The sequence below is a fragment of the Empidonax traillii genome, unplaced genomic scaffold (assembly GCF_003031625.1).
Source record: "Empidonax traillii isolate 1590-97213 ecotype Southwest subspecies unplaced genomic scaffold, ASM303162v1 scaffold169:size887049, whole genome shotgun sequence".
Lineage (NCBI taxonomy): Eukaryota > Metazoa > Chordata > Aves > Passeriformes > Tyrannidae > Empidonax > Empidonax traillii.
The window spans coordinates 262,661-281,021 of record NW_020955362.1 but is presented as its reverse complement, the minus strand read 5'-3'; the positions used below and the strand labels follow the sequence as shown (position 1 = coordinate 281,021).

Genomic DNA, 18,361 nt, shown 5'->3' with positions numbered 1-18,361 from the left:
GGTAATGGCTGTGTACACTAGAAGATGTAACTCACTTTGAGCACCTACATTCAAATCTTGTCAGATTTAATAACAAAGCCATTAAATTTCTCATTTACTCTCCCAGTCATCCTCTTTTGCTCCTGCAAAAGTTACCCAACAACAACAAATATTTTTCAGCCTTCTCTATCCTTATCACAAACCTTATATTAACATTGAAATGCTTTCATTGCATTGTAGTTGATCATAATAAAGATGATACCAGCTTTCACTTTTAAAGTGCTTGCTTAAGATGTTTAGAGTTGCAAGTCTTCTATGGTACCACTGAGAACATTTTAGCAAAGTCACTGCGAGAGTGGTGAGGTGCTGGAACAGGTTGCCCAGAGATGGATGCTCCATCCTTTGCAGTGTTCGAGACCAGGTTGGATGGGGCTTTGAGCGACCTGGTCTAGTGGAAGGAGTCCCTGCCCATGGCAGGAGAGTTGGAACTAGATGATCTTTAAGCCCTTTTCAACCATAACTGTTATGAGATTCTGTGATTGAACATATTTTTCAGAGATGGTATTTAAAGCTTGGCTGTGAAAAGCATGGTAAATCAAACTGTATTTTTTCTAACATAATCCTGGAAGACAAGGATGAAAATATTTTTTTTATATAACAATAAAAATATCTGAACTAAAATAAATCTGGGACAAATTCTGAGTTGAAACTAGGTTGAGCTTCTGATATAGTAACTATCAAATGTGGATTGAAAGTTTGAAAACTTCTGGGGAAAGACTGAAATGAGTCAAAGTGTGAAAACTATTTTTTTTTCCTCAGAGATTGTTGGTGGTTTATTATTTCTAGGGTGCCAGTGGTCAAAAGACCTTTTTTTTTCTCAGTGATGATTACAAAGATTCTGCAAGTAGTTTAAGTTGAATGTTGTCTTCTGTAGTTTGATTTAACCAAAAATTTTAAGTAGTTGTATTGTATTTTGTTAGGTGTGTGGATATGATACAGCAACACCTAATGCAGGCCCTCTGTTCAGAGTTCCAGTCACTGTTGTTATACCGACAAGGTCAGTAAACTCAGAACTCTGGGAGTTCTTGAACTTAGTACTAACTCTGTTAAGTGAATAGACACCTGAAAAGATTCTTACAGCAGACTTATGCAGCTGTGACATTTTCATATTTTGGTCCTGACAGCCAGAAGGCAGTGTGTTCTGGTGGGCTTAGCCACAGTGGCAGCAACTTCCTGCTCTGTCAGAATACAGATGCCATCTGGCTTGTTTTACGAAGTATCTATCAATGTACTCATACCTGTAGGTCAACTGAAGTTTGTTTTTTCATTTCTGCCTTGTGGACTTGAGTACATCGAGGCAGAGGGTATTATCTGGCCATTGTACGTTGGGATAAGCTTTGGTCATGACTTTAATACAGGGAATTTGCAAATAGTATTGTGCCCATCGCTGTTTTAAACATGACTTCAACGATGTTGATAGGGAAGGACAGTATTTTATTAAATCTGTTCGATGAACAATCCGCCCTGAGGCAGGGAAGGGAGGGGAAGTGACTGTTCTCTCACTCGTTCACAGAGATACTGCTTCCTTCATACCTTAGCTCACTTCAGTGGCAATTCACTCAGCCAGGAAGAGCAGATCCACTGAAAATGAGGATTCTTTGATACTTACGTTTAAGTGCTGTAACTTCAGGGAGGTGGGGAGGATGTTTACACAGTGGTGGAGCTGATGTTTTAAATCTTTTGGATACATTGTGCTGTCAGATTCTGAACTATTATAGATTAAAATAATTGGCGCTGAGGACTAAATATCCTCACTGTAGACATTTTTAGAGTGTTTTTGCATTTAAAAATGCTTTTAAAATTGGCTTCACAGCTTGTTTGACTAGCGTTTGTTTTCCTTTTGACATACAGAGTAGATGAATCATCAGGCTATGACCTGACATATACGGATGTTCATTTTAAACCTGGTCAGATCCGAAGGCACTTCATTGATGTTCCACAGGGATCTACATGGGCTGGTGAGGAAAATAACCACCTTAACTAAATAAAAAAATCACATCTGTCAGACTTAACAAAGTTGTTTTTAAATCATTTTGAGTTCTGCCTGAATCAATACTGAAGGATTCCACCCATGAATATGTAAAATATTTATTTGATTTTTAAACTTTAAAGGAGTAATTGTGAATTGTTTATGATATAGTAGGATCATGATTCTCAGTCTTAAAGAAACCAGCAAATAACAATCTGAAATTATTTCCTATACCTGTAAGAATGCCCCATTTTTATGGAAAAGTATTACTGTCTGAGATTTGTCTAGTTGTTAAGGTATATGAATGCAGCATTCAAGAGTGTCGAACTGGAGAAAATGCAATTTTCATAAGGGCAAGTAGCCTGTAATTTTGCAAGAAGGAAAAAAAGGTTTTTTTCCCTCAATCTTCCTGTGTGAAATTACTAATAGTAATCCTTTCAAAAAGCTTTCGTTTAAACAAAAATTAGTGATAAGACTCTTAATTTGGAATTCAGTAGTCTGTCCTTTACAGATTGTATTCTGTAGTATCTGATCAATTTGCACCATTTGTGAAACATGTTTCTTTTAATTGTCTTCTGAACTTAGCTAGTTTGCCTTGACCTGAAAGGGTCTTTGAAAATAACTGATACATAGACATTTTTCACAAATGGAGCCACTTGGGCAGCTGCATAACTTCTTAAATTACAAATTGCTTGCGAAAGTATTGTTTCTCTGATGAATCTGCTTTCCTTCTAAAATTCTTAGGTCTTGAAACTAAACTTAGTTTCTTGTTCTTTAACCTAGAAGTGACAGTGAGTTCATGTTCAGCTGATGTGACTGCCAAGTTTGTGCTTCATGCCGTTCAGCTAGTGAAACAAAAGGCATATAGAAGTCATGAGTTCTACAAATTTTCATCCTTACCAGAAAAAGGATCAGTGACTGAAGCATTTCCTGTCTTAGTAAGTTACTTAGGGTGGTGTGGGGTAAATAAAGTATCCATGCATTATAACATTGTTCTGGATTTTTTTTTCCAAAGAAAAACCCCAAACCCAAGAAATCATGTGTTTGTTACAGAAGTTAATGCATCTGACTTTCAGTCTAATAGCTTTCTAAGGTTTCTGAGCTATTTAGTAATATAATACATGTTAATATCTTCAATTTGTTTCTACTTGTTTATACAAAGCAATTTGTTTCCCTTTCAAATAGGAACTCTGACTTTTTGGATAGCTGTAGTTCAACATATTTTGCTTTTAGTAGTTAATGTGGTAATTTGGGACATCTTGATGTTTAAACCAGGTGATAGCTGGTACAGCATGCTTAGCTTGGATAATGCTAGCTCGAGAGTCCAGAACACAAGCTGGGAATGAGCTAACAGTTCAGGGGTGTGGATAACAGAGCCTCCTTCTGAAGGTTGTCCACTGCCTTGCTCAATTTGGTTGTATAGCTCTAAAGCCCTAAGAGTAGTTATAATTTCTATGCTATTCAGTCCCCTACCCTGTGTGAAAATGTCCGGTGGGGGACAATAAGCTAAGTTGGTCCCACTGACACATTATGAATTCTATCATGTTAATTAAAAAACAAAACAAACAAAAACCCCCACCAACCAGACAAAAAAAAACAAACAAACAAACAAAAAAAAAAAACCCAAAGCTCTCAAGCTTCCTGTCATCTTATTTAGGCAGGGAGTGGGATCTCTTTTTCTGATATGTGTTCTCTGGGGCACACATGTTAAACTCATCTATGACCTAACCTGTCTGCCTAGTTTGAAGAATAAGAAAGGAAGAGGTGACCTTTAAAAGCTGTACCATTCTGTGTAGAGTAAATCCCACCACCCTTTGTTCTGATGCATTCATCAGACATCCTGGGCTTTTTTGGAGCTGTCTGATGTTTTCTGAACCAACTATGTCTTATTTGGTACTGTACAAATCCATACAGTTGGAGTAAACTGGACAAAAGAAGTCTTTTTTGAGCTGTACTCTGATGTTTTTGTTGTCTTGGGATGAGGGAGGTTGGGATCAATAGAAGAGGAAGATGGGAGCTGTAGTCTAACTTTGTGCTTTTATTACCCAGGCTGGAAAAACAATTGAATTTTGTGTTGCTCGGTGGTGGGCAAGCCTTAGTGATGTCAGCATTAATTACACAATTTCTTTCCATGGTGTACTTTGTGCTGCTCCTCAGCTAAACATGGTAAGTTTTCCAGAGTGTTTATTTTTAATTATTCTGAAATCCTGTGGTATCTCAGAAAAGAAAGCTTTCTTCCTTCTTCACTGTATTTAGAAAGAGTAAAAGTATCTTTATACATGAGACGTTCATATTCTCTCTTAAAAATTGCAAAATAGTTCAATCCCACAGAAGCGCCCACTAACATTATTTATGCTTTTTTTTCTTTGTCTTTTCATTATTAATCAGCAGTGGGAGAAGAAAGGAAAAAAAAAAATCCCAACCAAAACCCCTAAACTCAACACAAACAGAAAAAACATACTAAAAGGCTGAAACTGTAAATACGCTTACACTAGCAAGTGTTTGTGTAAATAAACTTTACTGGGCCCACAGTTCTTGAACTTGTATATCTAGACAAACATTGCTAAAAAGGCAATACTCTCAATGCTATAGTCAGAATAAAATTTGATTAAAATTTATTTTCTTTTCAGTGTTTTATTGAGATTGGCTTGAGAATCATCGAGCTAATTGGGTTGAGGGTTATCTTTTAGGGCACTTGAAGGCACAGTGGATGGGTCAATGTCATGATTCCTAAGGCTCTGTGATACTAAAGGATTGAAAAAGTTTCTTAAAATGTTGGTATCATAATATTTACAGTACTCTCTCTTGGTCCTATGCTTTTGCGGTCCTATGCAAGCTGGCTTGGCTTGACATTACCTCACTCAGGAGACAGCTCTTTGAGAGATGGTAGGGAAATAAGTACATGCAGCAGCACCAAGCCAATTTATCCTGGCTTCTCTCTTTTTTTTTTCATCTGAGAACCAGAGCAAATTATAGCTGTCCTGTGAGTGAATTTGGGTGTAATCAGGCTGTAAGAGCAGAATAAACTGGAGAAAAAAGAGTGGGTGCAGTGTGCTAAGGTCACAGGTCTTGAACCAGGGGAATAGTAAAAGAAGGAGCTGGTGGTGTGCACGGCAGCTGTCCCCAGCCCAGCAGGATTGCATCAAATGGATAATGGACAGTTAAAAATGAGAGAGTATGAACAGTTTTGTTCTTTCTTTTTGAGCACCGGTGACTTTTGTAAAATAAATTTTAATAGTGCTCATGTACAGTCTTTGTCAGGGGATACTGCTAAAAAAAAGGTTTCAAATGATTTTGTCCATCACTAGGTCTGTCTATGTAGTATTGTTTCTCTTTTGCAGAGTTAAGCTATTCCATAGAAATAATCCTAAGAAGCACTATAAAATACTTGCTTTAATATTCTAGATGAATAATACTTTTATTGTTACGTAAATCGTCCCAAATGCACTAACAAAATCCAATCTTGCACAAAGTATGACTTGTCAGTTCTGTGCAAAGTATTTATATATTGTATATATACTTACAGTAATACAAGTTTGTAAGTATATAAATAAAACTGTAGCCCCACTTGCTAAAGTTTTGCAAGTCCCAGTGTATCTGCTGTTGTAAAATAGAGGTGCACTTGTGATACTTTCAAAATCACACAGTATTCTTGTTAAAGTGTAAATAATTACAACTTGTGTTATATTTTTCAGGGATATAACAGATGGTTCACATCTGATACTATAAGTGCACAGAAGCATAGTTCTTATATGCTCTTTTTTTTTTAGCATGCTTCAGAAGGCATCGTTCGATTTGATGTTCAGTCTCTGTTGAAATATGAAGATATTGCTCCGTGCATAAATCTGAAAAGCTGGGTTCAAACGCTCAGGTAGAGTTTTCGGGGAACTGTTTTGGGAGAGTGGGAAAACTAATTATGTGTAGGGTTAAAACAGTAACATGTTAACAGTGAAATTCAGGATTACAACAGTATTCTTGTCAAATTCAAGGTAGCTTTGGAAGCATCAATTAATTTTTCAGCATTCCCTTTTTTGGTTTCTTTATGGTAACTTTTTTCCATACAAATGAGTTTCCTTAAGCTAATTTAAAAAAAAAAAATACAAAAACATTCCATTGCTCCTGAAGGAGACACTTAGAGATAAAATGCACTTTAATATCTAAAAGGGTTTTTTATATGTAAGGAAACAAATTGTAGAGTTATTTGGTGCTACTGTTTGTTGACCTCGGTTTGTGGAGTTTTTTTTAAGCAGCTACCTCAGATCCTGCCCAGTTTTGATATGGGAAGACTCTTCTCTGTTGCTTGATTAGAAGTGTTTTTGTAGGATCTCATGCATTATTTTTTGTGGAAAGCTGTGTTTATCTTGTTGCCAACAAGATAAACATTGTTTGACAACAATGCTGATTTGGAAGAAAAACTTTGTTGGAAAATTCCTGAACAGTGCAGCAATTATTAGAGTTCATCACTTCAGAAGGATAAAGAAATGCCATGTGGTTTAAGTAGTGCTTTTAAGATGTGGGACAGACAATTTCACAGTGCTCAGTAATCCTAAGTTTTTTAATTTGGGTCTGTCAGTGGAAACATTGGCACTCTGTTTGGAGATTTTGGATACTTGTAACTGGAATTGAAGTCACTAAGAGTTTACTGTTTAATAAACTTGTCACCTAATGTTAGATTCAGAAACACTCAATTTGATATTCCTTAAGTGAGGAAATAAAACAGTCCCCTTATATAGCTTTGCCTCATTCTTAGTTTAAAAAATGGAGATGCTCTTAACTCCTTGTAGTATTTAAGGCACTTGTCTGACAGTAAATGAACTGCAGTTAAGTAAACTATGGAGAAATAGTTATGTATTTAAATTAAGGCTTGAATAGAGTCTCTTGAATGAACTAGAGTCATAACACAGAGAAGAAAAATACTGAATGGCTTTTCGTTCTGTCTCTTGTTTCAAATGCTTGGAGGCAGGGTGAATGTTAGGGAGGCGTATCGTGTGGTATTACTTGGTTCTTAAGTCTTCTGTCAGCAGTCTATCTAGTGTCTGCCAGATAGGAAACCTGGGTTAAATGGACACATGGGCTGACCCGGCATACACATCTTACTGGATGACTAGTCTGTGCTCTTGGCAGTGAAGGAGTTGGCAGAATCTTAGAGAAAAATTCTGATCATGTAGTTTAAAGGTTGTCAGATAGAATGAATGAAATGTAAACTTAAATGATGCCAGGCCACCGTGATTCTGCTACTCTTAATTTCTGAGGCTCAAATTTTCCAATATCATTATTACCTAGTTTATATTCTTCGATGCTTAAGGTCTGAAGTGTTTGTGCTGCCCTGAGCAATGGCTTTTTCCAACTGCATCTGAATTAACATACGCTCTCTGTAGTGTACGTTCTTCTGTATCATGACTCAGATTTCTCAAGGCCTCTTATAGATTCTTTTAAGATACAATCTTCTGTAACAAGGAATTATCAACTATTTGTTCTATCTTCTAATTGCTGTACCATTAATCTTTCAGTTATGAATACAAGTGCTGATTTCAGCATGGATACTAGAAGTGTACCCTGATGTGTTTTTTTTTTTTTTTTAATGGCCTTTAATTTTGAGTTTTAGACATGCTTGCTACACTGGCTTCTTTTTTTTTTTTTGTTTGGCTGTGTCTGTAATGTCATTAAACCTTGGTTTTGAACTGACATTAATTTTAACTGAGGAATTTACGCTGCCTGGATAGTTACAATATTTAAGAGATGTTATTGCATGTGCTGAATTCATTTGAACTTCAGAATATGCTTCTGCTTAAGACAAATTTGGTAGAGAATACATGTTTCTTAAGAGTACCTTTTGTTGTTTTTTGTTATTTAACTGCAGACCAGTGAGTGCAAAAATAAAACCTTTGGGTTCCAGAGATATTTTACCAAATAACCGTCAACTGTATGAGATGATTTTGACATATAACTTCCATCAGGTAAGATAACTCTTTTAAAAAAAGTCTTTAATAAGTACAGCATGTTTTCTAAAACCAGATCTTAATTTTAACTAGCTCTCTGTCAGAAAGGAGGTCTACATTCACACTCTAGACCCTACATCAAAATTCTGATTTGATTCACTTAAAGAGATGCTGTTGCTTGAAATGGGCTAGAGTTCAGTTATCTTTTTGAATATGTGTGTAAGGATTGTACTTGTTTTATTCTGTACAAGATTAAATGCCTTGACCTTTCTTTTAATAGCCTAAGAGTGGAGAAGTAACTCCAAGCTGTCCACTTCTTTGTGAATTGTTGTATGAATCTGAGTTTGATAGTCAACTGTGGATTATTTTTGACCAGAACAAACGACAAATGGGTTCAGGAGATGCCTATCCACACCAGGTACGGTGTAATGTATATATTTTACCTTCTGTTTTCTGCAGAAAAATTTCACCACCTAGCCTTGCTGTTAGCTCTTAACATTTCCTGATGTGTAGGTATAATGTTCTTATGTGTTCACGAGAAGACAGATTCGATGGTGATGTATTTGTCTTTAAAAAATTTATAGGCTTATTTGTCCATTAGATAGAACATGATATTTTTTTCCTTTTTTAAGGAAGGAGAAAGAGGAAAAACTGTTATGATTTTAACTGACACTTCTCAAGAAGTGAATTCTTAGGAGGATTCTTAGTTGGGCTTTTTTTTTTTATTTGGTTGGTTGGGGGGTTTTTGGGTGGGGGGGTTTTCTTTGTTGTTGTTTGTTTGTTTTCATTGTTGGTTTCATTCCTGGTTTTTTGTTGGTGGTGTGTTTTTTTTTAATAAATGGAGATTATTTATCTGCATATTTTTAACTGAGTAACAAGCTCAGGGCAAAGAGTCTGTCAACTCTTGAAACTGCAGCCATAGATCTCACAGGAATACTGCGTCCGTCAGTGTGAAAATTGGTAGTGTTTGAGACAGTAGAAGATGTTCTGTGATCTCAACCACAGAGCACCCAAACATAGTAAACTGAAAGTGTATCAATGCAAACATGCATAGGCTTTGAACTGAAAGTTTAACAGGAATTCTGATTTGTACCTGTTTTGTGGCATGAAAACTTAATTTTTTTTTTTTAGTCAGTACTAAATGTGTTTTGCCTGCTGTCATGTCTTGAAAGCACTCTGTTTTCAGGAGTTTCCAAAACTAAGCAACCTAATATATTTTAAATGGCTAGAGCTATGTGGATCAAGAAGAACATGACAATTTTATTTCTGGGGTTTGTGTTTTTTTTGTGAATGGTGAAATATTTAATCTAGACATTTATGAGAACTTCTTTCTTTCAGTATTCTGTGAAACTGGAAAAAGGAGATTACACTATTCGGTTACAAATTCGTCATGAGCAGAACAGCGAGCTGGATCGCATCAAAGACCTTCCATTTATTGTTTCTCACAGGTTGTCTAGTACCTTGAGCTTAGATATTTATGAAAACCATAGCCTTGCTCTCTTAGGGAAGAAGAAATCCAACAGTTTGACATTACCACCAAAACACAGTCAGCCATTCTTTGTTACATCTCTGCCTGATGACAAGTAAGTGACTCAAGTCCTGTTTTTCCCCTCTACATCTAACCACAGCTGCCCCTGCACCCAACTAAAATGATACTTGGACAGTGTCTACCTGTTCAGCTTGGTAATTCCTCTTGTGTTGCTCTTTCACTGTTTGACTTCTTTACTGTAGTTTCCATGGAACCTTAATTAACCTGGTTTTAATGCTGAACTTACTTTCTTTGAACAGAATACCTAAAGGAGCAGGACCAGGATGTTATCTTGCAGGGAGTCTTACACTGTCAAAAACAGAACTTGGAAAGAAAGCTGTGAGTATATTAAATGGATGACAGTTTCTTTTTCTGAAACTTTTGTAGCAAGTGAATGGCATGCCAGGAAGTACTATGTTGTATGGGTTTATTACTTTAAAGAGCGTTAGGTTTGGTAATATATAATACATTTTAGAAGCAGTTGTTTCATTATAAAATTAGCGTAATTTCTAAGTAGCTCTAATTTTATTTTCATCTTCTAATTTCAAATTTGAATTTTGTCTTTTAGTTCTTTCACTCTGAAACCTTTTTATTTCTAGAAGCAACTGCTTTTTTGTTGGTGTGGAGCCTTTAAAATTGATTTTTGTAACTCTGTGGCTTACTGTAATTTTTGAATGAAAAATACATGCATACGTAGTGTTTTGTGCACGTTTGTTCTGTAATAAACAGTTATAATCTTCCTTGCATGCATACAATTTTGAGCAAAAATACATGCTTTCTAAACACCTATGTGTTACTGTTACCGAGTAGTAGGAATTTTGCTGGCGCGAGTACCTAGATATTCTTACCTGCTACACGCTGATGTTGTCAACCACTAGTATGACTATATGCTTCAACAGCAAGAGATAAGATCTTTGTGTGTGATGCTAGAAAAACAGCTGTAGGGTCTTTTTGCTCATAATGCAACATCCTGTGAAAAAATAGTTTTTAACTTGTATGACTTTCTAGTACAACAGCGATTATAGTAACCACAACTATTTTCTGTATGTCTGATGCTACAGTGTTTAGAAGATTCCCCTAGCTATTTTTAAACAGATGTCATACCTGAGATTAAATTTTAGTCCATCCTGGTGATTGTTAGTATTTAAAAGGTAGTTCATCTATGTCCATATTTCACTAGATGTGGCTGAACAACATATATAAAATTAGAGTATGTTTTCATTCAAAATAGGTTTCTGTGAGTAGGTGGGCATATACCTTTAGATCTTGTCTAGCATAAAAGTTTAGTTCATTCAGTCTGATTTGGTTGTAGCTAGTACTTCTGGGGCAGATTGCACGTAACAGCAGGTGAGATAATGTCTGTCAGGAGAATCTGCACATCAGTGAGGAAAAACCCAGTAACTAGAAACTCTAAAATATCTAGTTTAATTATTTCTTTGTGATTCCTGTGGAGTTATAAGTGTGCTTTTATGAAATCCATGGTAAATCCATTACACTAGTGTAGTATAGTTTCCCTAACTAGAATTTTGCACTTCCTTGAACAATTGACTGTGATTCTTGCCCATTTTATTTTAAAACCAGTCTAAGTGGCTATGCACAGTAGTTTCTGTGATAGGAAGTAGGAGATAGGTAGATAGTGCCTGTCAAATTGTGGTGGAGAAAGCTTACATGGAAAGAAGCTCTAGCTGAGGCGTGTCTTGTGTCATAGTCTAAGACATTACTGTTATGGTCACGTTTCACTGGAAAAAGGATGGTATCAAATAGCATCAGATACTTTCTGCTGCCTTTAGTGATGTCAGTATGTAGCAGGAGACAAAAAAGGAGGACTAGGCAGCAAAGTTGTATTTAAGTCAGCGGGTGGATGCAAGGTAAGGGAAAATGTATCTAATTTCCGTATATTTATTATGAAATACAACAATGCCAGTAAACAGTCAACAATCTAAAAACTAAAATTCTGAGGCTCAGTTTCTGTAATTTATTAATTGAAGCTAAGTGGTTAACAACACTTGCTTATCTTACAGGAGGAATGGACTGTATACACAATGATGCATTGTTTTATTAATTTTGAAAACATGAAAGAGCATGCTTTAAGAGCATGTTTGAACATAGATGTGACTTTCTAAAAGTTGGCAATCTGTAGGTTGAAAGTATAACTGTAATTGTACAGAGAAGGTGTCTCCATCCTGTGTGGTGTGTGCATGTTTTCTTACAGTATGTTATTCTAACTCCCAGGGGCAGTCTGCAGCAAAACGACAAGGAAAATTTAAAAAGGTACTGAATGTTAGTTTTCGAAAAAGATATTCTTAAGTCTTTTTGCATATGACTTAAAGAATTTGTCTACCAGTCTTGGTTTTTAATTTGTCTCCTTCATCTACTTAGACTTATTTACTTCAGCGCCTTACGTATGTTTACTGGTAGAATGACAAAACACTAGCTGAGAGGCACGTGAGCATGTGTATACTTTTGCAATAAGTGGTGTAAAATGCATGTGGTAATTAGTGGTCTGTATTTTTTCTTATTATTAAATATTCAGGAATCTTAAGTGTTTGTGGTCAAGATTTTCTGGGGCAAGTGTTTCTGCCTATTCTGTCTGCAGATTGAGAATTGAATACAAACCTAACCCTCTGATGTAGAATTGAATAAACGAATATCTAACTCTATACCCAATCCACTGAATTGAGACTTGGCTGCATTACAGCCATAAAAAACATACTGTAGGAAGCAGTTTTTTCCTTAGGTGAGATGGACTTGGTGGAAAAGTCTCTCAATTCATGTTTCTACTAAAATTGAATGTATTTTGCTACAGGCTAGAGTTTATACGGTCATGTAGCAGGTAGTAGAATTTACAGAATGAATTTTGGAGTACGCATAAGATATTTTAGATAGGGGGTGAGAGACTTTCAATACAGCAGCATCTGCCAGATGTCAGAGTGTGAAACAGATTATTTAAAAAATGCAAGAAATACTTTGATAGACTACCTTTATAAAGTTACTGGGTTTTTTCTTTTTAGAAATAAGACCTGAGAACTATGGATAACTCAATCTGTTGCCACATTCTGCTATTTTGTTAAGTGAACTTATAACTGAACCTGCTAACTTACTCTGGTCTTGGTGTAATGACTCTGTGGGAATGTGATCAGGCTTTACAGGAAGGATTTTAGTGCACATTGCTGAATTTTATTTTCATATCTGAAAATCGTTCAGATCACTTTTAGTAAGATGATTTAAAATCCCATATGAATGCTTGGCTTCCTAATGAATAGGGTATAAAATCTTCTCAAAGTGAACCTCTAACAATGGAGTTAAACTCTACTGCTAATTTGATTTGCATAACAAAACCAGTTAAACAGATTAGAGGTTGCATGTTGTGGGGATTTTTTAGTTTTTTTTATTTAGAACAGAGATTTGTGTTCAGATATACTGAGCACTATACCCACCTGAAATTGAAATAAAAAACACTGTTCTTGTTACTTCTGTCTGTTACTCATCAGTGTACCAGCAGCAAATAAATAAAACACAATGCATTTCACAGCATTGTTCTGTAAGAGCTCCAATAATTAATGCATTTTTCTGAGAATACAACTCCAAGGCCTTCCTAGTTTACAAGTTTCAGTACTTACCCTGCCCTGTGTTAAGTTTGCATGTGGATATTTTCCAGCACAGAAAACTTGTTTATAGTCGTTTTGGGGTTTTTTTGTGACACAGTCAAAAAAGTATATGTAGACTTCCCATATTTTTCACAGACAAGTCCAGGCCCTCTTGTAAGATTAGAAGTGTTAATTTACACATGCCATTTTTATTTTATGTGCGGGATTTTTTTGTTTTAGTACCGATACCGAGTCTGTGGAAGGATTTTGTTGGTTTTTTTAGGGTTTCTGGCTTTTGTCTCTTTTTTTTTTTTTTTTTTTTAAGTTGAGGAGGGATGGAACTTGTTAGCTTGCACCTGTGAGCATGACACTATGAGAGGTCTAGAGCAGATATTTCTGGTTGTTTGAAAGTACTTCTGTTTTCACAGAATTACAGAATAACTGAGGCTCAAAGTGACTTCTGGAGGTCATCTAGTCTAAGCCTCCTACTTGAGCAGGGACTCCTAAAGCTGGTTTCCCAAGACCATGCCCAGACAGCTTTTGAGTATCTTGAAGGGTGGGAGACTACACAACATCTCTGGGCAACCTATGCCCAGTCTACAGTCACCCCTGCTGTGAAAGTGTTTCCTGATGTCCAGAGGCAACCTCCTGTGTTTCTGTTCGTGGCCATTGCCTCTGGTCTTGTCACTATGCACCACTGAGGACAGTCTGGATTTCCTTTTACTCCCTCCCTGTAGGTATTTACACAGATAGAGGAATTCAATCCCCAAATGCTCCACACCCCACAGATGCTTTCTTTAGGCTGAACAGTCAGAGCTTTCTCAGCTTTTTTGCATCTTCATGGACTTTCACTGGGCTTGCTCCAGTAGATCCACATCTGTTTTACTGGGGAGCCCAGGACTGGCATAGTACCCCAGGTAAGGCCTCACTCTTGCAGAGCAAAGGAGAAGGATCGCAACCCTCAACCTGCTGATAGTAAATGTAATGCAGCCTGGGATTCCATTAGCCCTCTTTACCATGAAGGCACTGCTGGCTCATGTTCAACCTGGTGTCCATCAGGACCCCCAGATCTTTTCTTGCCAAGCTACTTTCCAGCTGGCTGCCCCCCAGCATGTTCTGTGCCTGGATTTAATCTATTCCAGTTCTTCTTGTTGAACTTCATGAGGCTCCTGCAAGCCCATTTCTGCAGCCTGTAAAGGTCCCTCTGGATGGCAGCATGATCCTCTGGTTTATCAGCCACTCCTCCCAGTTTGGTGCCATCAGAAGATGTGCTGGGGGTGCCCTCTGCTCCATCATCCAGCTCATTAATGAAGATGTTGAACAGGATTCAATCCAGTACTGATCCCTGGGGTGCACAACTAGTTACTGACCTCCAGCTGTGGGCCACTGATCACCACGCTCTGGGCCCAGCCATTCAGCAGGTTTCAGTCTCCCTGACTGCTCATCCAGCCTATGCTTCAACAGCTTCTCTGTTTGCATAAAAGCAGTTTGTGGTTATGTCAAGAAATAACAGCCTAGTTTTCTAAAGATAGTTAATTCTTTTGGAACTGGACAAAAATGTCAAGGTGTTTTCCCCATACAGTAAGCACGTGTCTTTGTTTTTACAGTTTCTGATTTGTAAAGCAGTTATTGATTACTGTATATATCTGATTACTTTTTCCCCTTGTCTCTAAGTTTAGTCCAGAATGTAGTTAGAAAGAATGAATAACAAATCATTGACTTTTTCTGGTCAGTAAGAATATTTTTTTGTTGTTTTACGTAATGCAGCTTTTGAAGAGCAATGTGTAACAACTAACCAAGGGATAGAACATTTCTACATCTTTATCCCTATTCTGCCATTCTTTTCTCTAATTTAAAGCAAGAAACATGTTATGCAGATATTGATGAGTACTAGTGGGAGACTAATAAACACGATTGTGAAGTCAAACATAGAAGGGTGACTTTATTTGAGCAGTAAGACATTACCCCTGTTTAATCATGAGGCCTTCAAAAATAGGATGAAGTATGTGTCTAACAAAAGTTTGGCACAGTCACCAGCCTGGCTGGTGACTTCAAGAACCTTATTTTTCCATTAAATTAGAGTATTATAAAAATAAGCAACACTGCACAAACTGTATGCATCTTAAAGTAGATTCAGATTCCATATGTACATTCAACTGTGTGTATGCAGAATTGCATTAATGTGCAGATGCATATTATGTGGAAAATGAGACCTGGGATGTGTTCCTTGAAGGAGCTTTTTGCCTGTAGTTAGTTTTGCTGTGAATGCTTTGAAGTACAGAAAACAGTAGTTCATATGTGTGTTTTCCACATAAAGTACCATATTGAATCACCAGACAAAAATCATTAAAAATTGAAATCTTTAGGCAAAATTAACAGTTCATTAAGCTCTTCTGAGGTGACTGTTCGGGGCACATTGTTCTTGTTTACATATGCAGATTGTAGTTCTAGTTAAAAGTAAATTCAGGCTTATCAAACTACACAGAGGACACTGACCAAAGTGCATATCCCATCTACTTCCAAAGTTTTTAATACTGCACAAATTTTTAGAGAAAAAACAAAGAGCATCTTTTGCATTAATTTTAAAGATTCTTTAAAGTATTTTTTTTCAGTGGATAATATGCTCATACCTGTCTTTCTCTGTCTACAGTTCTGTATCTTTTTATAGGTATATATAAAATCAAATCCAGTACACTATTCTAGGAATTCTGTTCAGAGGAAAGTTTGAATAAGAAAAGTTGAAGTGCTGAATTGTCAAGAGCTGCCTTTCTTCTCCTTAGTTTCTAATGATGAGTTTCTTTGATGGCAATGACTGCCATTCTGAGATCTTCTGATATCTAGGGGGTTGCCAGGTTTTATAAATGATCCTAGTGTTTGCAGATAGAGATAGAAGCTTTCAGTCCATCTTACAGTCTTGTTATAGTTTAGTTAAATATGATAAGCACCTAAACTTTATTTATCCCATGAAATAAGTTTGAAGTCTGTGTAGAAGAGCGTGCCTCTTATTCTGTAAGCTCTTTTGATAGGAGGGTGCCTATGTCTGAGCTCATTGATTTCCTTTCAGTGATCATAACTTGTAATGCTCGCACAATCTCACGACCAAAAGTATCTTGCTGAGAGAACGGGTAGATGACATTTTACTGTTGATGGTTTAGCTACATAGAATTAGTCTCTCTAAGTGAAAGTGTTTTTCGATATAAGTGGGGTTTTGTTAATCTAGTTATGCTTGGTTTGAAACTTAAACCAGAGTAGTACAGTAGAACCTTCTCATATAGAGAGGGCTTGAGAATGCAGAGGTTATTTAGATACGTGACTCCAAAAATAGTTGCCAAATAAGATCAAAAAGGACTTTCAAGAGGGAATTCCTGAACTATTGGGAGAATATATCTTAGAATGGTAGGTTTTCCTTCTTAAGAAAATATTAGTCTCAATAGAGGACATCTTTTAGAAAACATGGTAAACTTATTCAGATTTTAGTGCTTAACTAACTTGTTTGGTATCTTAAAATGTTTAATTTGTTTTAATGGACTACATTGCTACATTGTTGGTTTCTACTGTTCTCCTTACCTTAGTGAGTTCTTACTATGTTTCTGACCTCTGTAGCTTTCTGCATGTGCTTCCTTCCATGAGTTCTTTTGTTGTGCTCTGGCGTAGGTCTTGCTGAGTCTTCTTTAGCTGTACTGACTGGTCATGTGCTTCATGCTTAAAATGCATCTGTGCAGGATAGTTCCTGTGAAGGAATTATTCTTTATATTCCTGTAATTACATTCTTATTTTTCTCTTTATATGATTCCTGTGAAGGAATTCTTTTAATGTAGATTAGTTATCTAAACTAGTTTAAAAAAAACCCCAGTATTTAAATGTCAATGTTGTTGTTCTATGATTACATATTAAGTAGCTGGAAAAGTTGTTTTAAGGAAATACTGGTGTCACTTTTACCAGTACTGTATTCAGTAACCCATAGCAAGTTAATGGTCTATTTGAACTATCAGTTCAAATAAAATTTTTCTGCGTCAGTGTCCTTGAATGTTTCAGAAGTGTAGTGTCCAAGTTCAGTATTGCAAGATTAGGCATGCCAGTTTCTAATAGTCACCCTTTTACCTGCTATTTAATTAACCTTAAATAACTTCATCTCGTGCACAAGGTTTCATTTTATTCCACAATACTGAACTGTTTTACAGGAAGCATTCCCACAAATGCGTTTAGTAACAATTGGTAAGAATAATTAAATTGCCGCAGTGATTGAGCATGCAACTCGGTATTTTGCACAATGTTGCAACAGAGTAATGGTATCTAGAGGATTTAAACTTTAATGATCTTCTCTGAAACATCCTATATATAATGTAATGGGACATGTGCCCTCACTGTTTAGGGAAAAACTTTTTTAAAGATTGCAATGTAAAACCCAAAAAGAACAAAACAGGCTCCCTCAGCAGTTGTAATGTTTTAGAATGGGTGACTGAAATCTAATGCTAGCTTATTTGCAAACTTGTATATCTTGCCTTGGGAAATGGACTTCAGAGCATGGTCAAAGATAGGTTAGCTGTAGGTGATTTTCGTTTGGTAATTTTTGACTAGCATAGCAGAAATGCAAACTATAGTGATATTTGTATAACAGTATGTAGGGTTTAAATAAAAACTTGCTGTTGTGATGCTTAATTTGAGCACAGATACAGGTAAAACTGGAAAGTCTGTAGCAGCAAATTGGAAAACAGTTGACTGTGGATACATCAGCTAATTCATTAGGCACATGGAAGAACTAGTATCTTGTGTGGAATAAATTTGTATATCCTGTGACATGTTTCATGTTTATCCTAATGTGGTATTTTTTAGAATTCGGTCATCTTTATTAATTTGCTTATTTACAGATTTGTAGGATAGGATCTCTGTCTTCTTTTCCTTTGCCTTTATCCAAGTTACTTGCTTTTTTAATAAACAAAAAAAAAAAAAACTTCCATGTTTCTTATTCCCTAACTAATACTTAATAAAATTTTATGAATATAAAAATGTCAAACTTGATTAATTTTAGGCTTTCTTTTCTTACACCTAGTGTGCTGTATTAATATTTACATCCTTGCATTGCTTAGAATGAAAACTTAAAGCAGTTCGTGAATTCCTAATGTCTAATACCTTTGCTCTCAGAATCCTTACTCGTTGTATGTGTAGCTCAGAGTAGTTTCTGGCTATGATTTAGCTTTTATATTGCATCAGAAAAAAGTGTGCTGTATCCCTTTCAATATGTGTCTCTTTTCCCACCTCCAGGATGTCCTTACTGTTCACTATCATCTGATACCATCAC

The 18,361-nt window shown here is 36.3% G+C and overlaps 1 protein-coding gene across 2 annotated transcripts in view; it reads left to right on the top strand.

Annotated features, from left to right (window-relative positions):
- TPP2 (tripeptidyl peptidase 2) overlaps positions 1–18,361 on the top strand; it is a 52,618-nt gene that overhangs the window by 21,798 nt on the left and 12,459 nt on the right. The window contains exons 15-24 of one of the 2 annotated variants that reach the window (XM_027885642.1): positions 960–1,036; positions 1,891–1,997; positions 2,792–2,946; positions 4,058–4,174; positions 5,779–5,879; positions 7,869–7,965; positions 8,228–8,365; positions 9,286–9,530; positions 9,736–9,814; positions 11,708–11,746. In XM_027885642.1, coding sequence (XP_027741443.1) covers positions 960–1,036; positions 1,891–1,997; positions 2,792–2,946; positions 4,058–4,174; positions 5,779–5,879; positions 7,869–7,965; positions 8,228–8,365; positions 9,286–9,530; positions 9,736–9,814; positions 11,708–11,746 — 1,155 coding nt within the window. The remainder of the gene's footprint in view (positions 1–959; positions 1,037–1,890; positions 1,998–2,791; positions 2,947–4,057; positions 4,175–5,778; positions 5,880–7,868; positions 7,966–8,227; positions 8,366–9,285; positions 9,531–9,735; positions 9,815–11,707; positions 11,747–18,361) is intronic. The other variant, XM_027885643.1, reaches the window with a different exon arrangement.